The sequence below is a fragment of the Branchiostoma lanceolatum genome, chromosome 1, assembly GCF_035083965.1.
Source record: "Branchiostoma lanceolatum isolate klBraLanc5 chromosome 1, klBraLanc5.hap2, whole genome shotgun sequence".
Lineage (NCBI taxonomy): Eukaryota > Metazoa > Chordata > Leptocardii > Amphioxiformes > Branchiostomatidae > Branchiostoma > Branchiostoma lanceolatum.
The window spans coordinates 4,542,288-4,548,049 of record NC_089722.1 but is presented as its reverse complement, the minus strand read 5'-3'; the positions used below and the strand labels follow the sequence as shown (position 1 = coordinate 4,548,049).

Sequence of the window (5,762 nt, the reverse complement as noted above, 5' to 3'; positions counted from 1 at the left end):
AAAACTTTGCTGAGTTGAACTTCCTGCTTCTAATTTTTCTTAAGTTCTGTAGACCTCTTATGGAGCGCAGATGGCAGACATAGCCTGAAACTCTGGAGATAGGAACATTTGGTGTTTGTTATAACTGATGTAGCCAAGGCCGTCGCGTAATGATCTCTTCACATTAGGTCATTACCACGGGAAGATACCCATCTGTGCGCCTGATAAGACAGGAAAAGGTCATTAGCGTCTTATAATGGTTTTGTCTCTGTTTGGAAAGACTTAGATATGATTGTTTTCCTAATCTCCAAGCAGATGTTAGACTAATTTTCAGTTGTTAAGAGTTTTTACCTCCATGGAAAGTTATGAATTGTTTTTGGTGTGTCTGTGGGCCTGTTTCCATTTCCGGATATCTGGATGTGGTTAGGTGTTTTGAAGATAAATGTCAAGGAAGGTCGGTGTCAATATTTCCCGGTGTGTGACCTTGGTACTGCAGCAGAACTTTCAGTTTTTGTAACCTTTATCTTGGACGTATGGTCTTGATACTTTGTTCGCAGATGGCGTTTAATGTAAGGAAGAAGTTGTGTAGGTTCCCCCCCCCCCTAGTAACAGCTTAATTTTCATGCTCAAGGATGGCAGTTAGACAACTGCACAGGGACACATCCTAAACGAAGGGAAATACAAAACTAGCCAGTCACACATCTGCTTGGAGATTAAGAGTACTGTAAGTGCAGAAATATTCGCGGCGGTTTTATGCGGTTTTAAAACCAGCGCAAACACTCTATTTTCTCCCGCAAAATTAAACCCCGCGAATATTTCTGCATTTACAGTATGTGGAGACAGCTCTCGCGTGCGCCTCCCTAGAGATATTTGACGCTGCCACACCGCTGCTCTTCACCCGCAACCACATGTCACAGATTACTGAAACTCTTATTTCCAGGTTTCTTTTATTCCAGGCGACTCCACGGTCCGCGCTTAGGTGGTATCTTTGTACAGCGGGAATCCAAGCGAGCCCTTTGGTCTTGAAGCAGAGCCCTCTACAAAGTGTCGTTTTTACGACAAGCGGCAGCTTTGTCTTTATCTGAAAACTTCACGAGCTTTGTAATTGTAACACTTCAAACGTGTAACGAACAGCTTATTGAATGATCAAATAAAGTAGTTTCAACATGTGGTAAATAAAAAAACAGGTAAGGAATCTACGATCATAGCGCTAGCAATCCTGCAAACTGGTAAATTTAGGGTAGCCATGCACGTGATTTCTCTCACACTTTTATGATCTATAAGCTGTCACGGTGCTCTTTCTATACTTTGTGTTAAGTACAAACATAGGTCATATTTGAATGAATACTCCAAATGACAGTTACGCAAGCAACTGGATAACATTTGGAAACGGTCAAACGTTTCAGACAGCATCCGCTGTCTATCGTCAGTGACTAAGCTTGGTCACTGTCGAAGGACAGCGGATGCTGTCTGGCTGTTTCCAAATGTTATCCAGTATCTTATTAATTACCTGGATGTTTAACTTTCATCAGCGTAACGTTTCTAACACCAAGTTAACATTCCAGCATACAGGAGAATTCTGTAATTTTGTACATGAATTAGCCTCCAAAGACTGCTTCCATAACGTCCTACAGAACCTTCTGGATGTGGTCTTGCCGGCTGCCAGTCGTCGTGACGGGAGGTCTTGACTGCAGTTTACTTTGGCAGCGGGGCGGCCGAACCCGCGACAGTCTTCCCTAAACCGTCACACGTTTCCTTGCCAAAACGTCTAATAAGCTGCCAACCCCCGTGAAGACATGCTAGTGAGAAAATGCAACCCATCCCTCGAGACCGGTGTGCGCAGTTCTAGAGTTCGCGCCTAGAGCCGCCAGCTGAGATAAGGAATTGGTGCAGAGGTATGTCCGCCAAGATGTCGTGGTGGAAGATCGCAGTTGTCGTCTGCGTTCTCCTGACGTCGAACGTCGCCGACGCAAAGCCGATTGTCGTCGTCGAGGAGATCCTCACATCTGAGGAAGATGAGTTCCCGCCAGTCTACGTAGACACCGCCGCAAACGACGAAGCAGCCTCTGAAGCTAGGAAAGCGTTGCTAGACAGGCCACAGGCACAGGGTATCGACAACACTATCCACTCGCCAGGTCCGAACCGGCCATGGGATCCAAACACAATCGGCGGACAGAATTCCTGGGATTTTAACCAACTCAATGGAGGATTCGACGGAAACGAGCTGTACCCGTCCGAGTTCGAAGACGACGACGACGATATTTTCAGGCCGTTGCCGGTGGAGACGACGCCTCCTCCCCCGCCACCACCGCCGGCGCGCCCGCAGCTCTCGCTCCTGACTCTTGCGGAGAAGATTAAGAAGCTGGAACGAAGGATGTCCGCCAGGAGAGCCGACATCTCCAGGCAGGTGGACAAGGAGTCGCGGAGGAGGAAGGAGCTGGAACTGGTCATCAGAAGACAGGTGAGGTGTCCTAGCATTGCCAGATCTAGACTGTGCAGTACAGAGTTTGTATACATTGTAGTCCCCCAATTTTGATAACGTTTCCAAACTTGGGCCCGGTCGAACTGTTTGCGTGAAAGTAAACTAAATAATTCACATCAAGGATATACACAAATGGTGCTGATGATTAATTTTGCTACCTGTTGTGTTATCTTTTATATAATACTTTTCGTTCCCGCAAACTGCCCGGCCGGGCCCCGGTTTGGGAATCGTGACCTTAGCATTACCTACAGTAGGCCTTGTGGTCTTTGGTGGGACAAGGGAGACACAAAGAGTTTGTCTTTGTGACGCAGCAATCCGCATTTCTGGTAAGCTGGGCGGCGTGCTCTCTTTGATGTTACCTTGCTCTCCAGGTACATCCAAATCTAAACCAGCTATCATTAAAAGTTTTCACCAATTCATAGAGTTTAGTATCTGCCCCATTGCACCGTGATGCCCTGTATTTTTTCAAGCTCGCGCTCAAGAAACAAACTTGGCATGCAAGTTTGAAACAGCTTTGGCTTATGCGACTTCATAATTTTTTTTGCCTCCCAGTTCTGAATAAAGAGTGACACTTGACTTGACAGTATGCAAGTTGCAATTGGGTCAGTCTCCGAAGAAATGTAAGGACAGATAGACGTAAGGTCAGGGGTCTTTAGATAAGGGTCGAAAGCAGGCTGAATATATCATAGCAGCTTAAGATTGCATCAAGGCGGGACACACTTGTTCAATGTCACAGACATTTGCCCTTGGCATTTCTCACCGCCCGCCCCTTTCCTTCCTCGCCCGCGGAGTTTCTTGGGTTAGATTAAAACAACAGGCGGACACTGCTGGGCGACCGACTCCCCCGACACCATCCCGGAACTGTGACCCGCCCTTCTGCGGGAAAACGTCCGATAAAGGACCTGACATTTTGGCCCACTTCCCGTCAACATCAACCACACAGGCATCAAAGTCTAAAGTTCTTGAAAATACCTGTGTGACTATTCTTTGACTATTCTAACAACGGCTAAGAGAAAGGCGTGTGCGACGCTATGAGTTTGTTAATTAATCGTTGATAAGATGGTAGCCTTCCGTTTAGAGAAAGTGTCCGTTTAGAGACATAAGATCATATAAAACTCTCCAACAGTTTGGAACAGGGATGGCAAAGTAAGAACTTTCTAAACCGTCGGTCCGATGGCAACCATGTGCATTTGCTTTGTGCAACAAAGCGTTCATTTAACGACCTGACATTTTGGCCCAGTCCCAGTCACCCTGCACCACCCAGGGACACAGCCTTTGGAAACCATCAGATGTCTTGTCTCAAACGGTCGTGCCAAACGCAAGACTTTGCGTGAGAACAGAACACAAGATGTAGCCTAAACACGACATGAACGAGCAAGGGATGATAAAAGTCTTAGCCAAAGACAAGCCCTGCTGTTTGTGGTTTTAACCTGTATGGTCGTCAAGTCGATCTTCCTTGCCAGTTTGTCCAAAATAATCGGAACCGTGTGCCCGCCGGCCGTGCGGTTTGCGGGTTCTTTTGTATTATCAGAGTGGTCTTAACTGTATGGTTTTCAAGTTGATTTAGCTCAGCGGTATGTCCTAAATGATTAGATCTGTGCACCAGCTGGTTACTCGGTGCTATCAACAGGCATGTCCAAGTGTTACCTCGCACATGGCTTTGGATGCATGGGACGTAATGCAGAACTCAGCCTAAACAGTTTTGAGCGATAAATCGGTACTGCCAATAAGGGTCTATTCCCGTTAATTGTGTTTTTAACCTTTACGGTGTCCGAGTAACGACTTTATTCAATAACACGTGCTTTTTGTTACCCTCAGTTCGCCCACACACAAGGCAGGTTCCTCTCCCAACCGTCTCTATAATTGAACTTGATTTGTCTTAAAGACAAAGGCATATCCAGGGTTTGTCCACTGGGATGATGAAAGCATCAAAGCTAAAAGGAGAGAAACTGCCAGATTTATAAGGGCTTGCATTTACATGTTCAATTAAATAGCATTCTTTCCATGATGTATTTTCCGATGATGTGAAAAGTATTTGCCTTTAGGCTTTTTCAATGACAGCTGCTTTTGGTTACGCTTGTGTTGCCCATCCACAAGAATTTCATTTTCGTAACTGCTCACTCAGTCCTTCGATGACTTGATTCAATAAGCACAGAGAACAACTAAACAGGCAAAAAATATCAAGGTACTTTGCACTAATTTCCAAGCAGAGGCCAATGAGGAAGATTGGATTGGCCTTCTTATCGTATGCTATGTTGGTGCCGGGGCTGGCCGAAAGAAAACAGGGCATATGATAAGAAGGTCACAGTCTTCCCCTTACTACATACATCAAGGCTTCTACATGAAGCTTGGATTAGGTCACTAGATAAATCAGTGGCACAGCTTTGTCATTCTGCAGTTTAAGGATGGCATAGGCTGGTACAACTTGAAGCCTTGGCGACCATATCCCCGATGATATTCCAGACTAGTAGTCTACATTCCCCGACCCTGAAGATGAGAATGGGACAATATGAAAGTGAAGCAGTTTTCTAACAGAGGCCTCAACTTCCAATACAATCTTCATTTTACTAAAACATGTTTCCTTCTGATTCTTCAGGGAAAGCTGATCCGTGAGTTGCGCGTGAAGAACAAGTTCCTCCGAGACATGGTGGGGGACCAGGAGGAGATCCTGGAGGACCTGCGGGAAGATGAGGATGAGGAGCCAGGGGCGGTGGTCCGGGATCCCGCACCAAGCCCGCGGTTCAACAGGGCGGCCTGGTCAAGGAACTAAAACACTTGAACTTAAACTGTTACAGTAGAGTAAAGGGCAAGGGCTGCATGGCCACTTTGTTATATGGAAAATGTCGAAGAACATCTTTCGATTACGAAATGGCTATTTTAGGGGCTGTGGACTTAGTGATATATAGGTCGAGGAACTAAAACACTTAAACAGTCACGTTGAAACAGTAGAGTGTAAAGCCAGGGCTATATGGCCACTTTATAATAGCAGGGAAGCTCATCTGAGTCAGTTGATAAAATGGATTATGAAAAATTGAACTGTTCTCCAACCTACACGGTGGTCAAATTCAGGCTCAGAAACTCTCATGTCCAGCCGAATTCGAACGCTGTTCCACTATGTTCGAAATGACGTAATCGAATCCGAACGCGCGTTCGATTCGGGGTCACCTGCGGTCATTGAAAGTTCCTACTGTAAATGTGCGCGGCCGGGCCCCTTTCCCCGCTTCAGGAAATAAAATACGTTTGTCGCAAATATTACCTGTTTTCTGGAGAGTATATCCATGCTGGCACTTTGTTGTGGACA

The 5,762-nt window shown here is 46.0% G+C and overlaps 1 protein-coding gene across 1 annotated transcript; it reads left to right on the top strand.

The window, feature by feature from the left end:
- Window positions 1–1,610: 1,610 nt before the first annotated feature.
- On the top strand, window positions 1,611–5,506 carry LOC136430413 (uncharacterized). Its single transcript, XM_066421003.1, has 2 exons — window positions 1,611–2,440; window positions 5,058–5,506. Exons 1-2 carry the CDS (start codon window positions 1,877–1,879, stop codon window positions 5,229–5,231), a joined length of 738 nt encoding a protein of 245 aa, XP_066277100.1. The 5' UTR covers window positions 1,611–1,876; the 3' UTR covers window positions 5,232–5,506.
- Window positions 5,507–5,762: the final 256 nt, after the last annotated feature.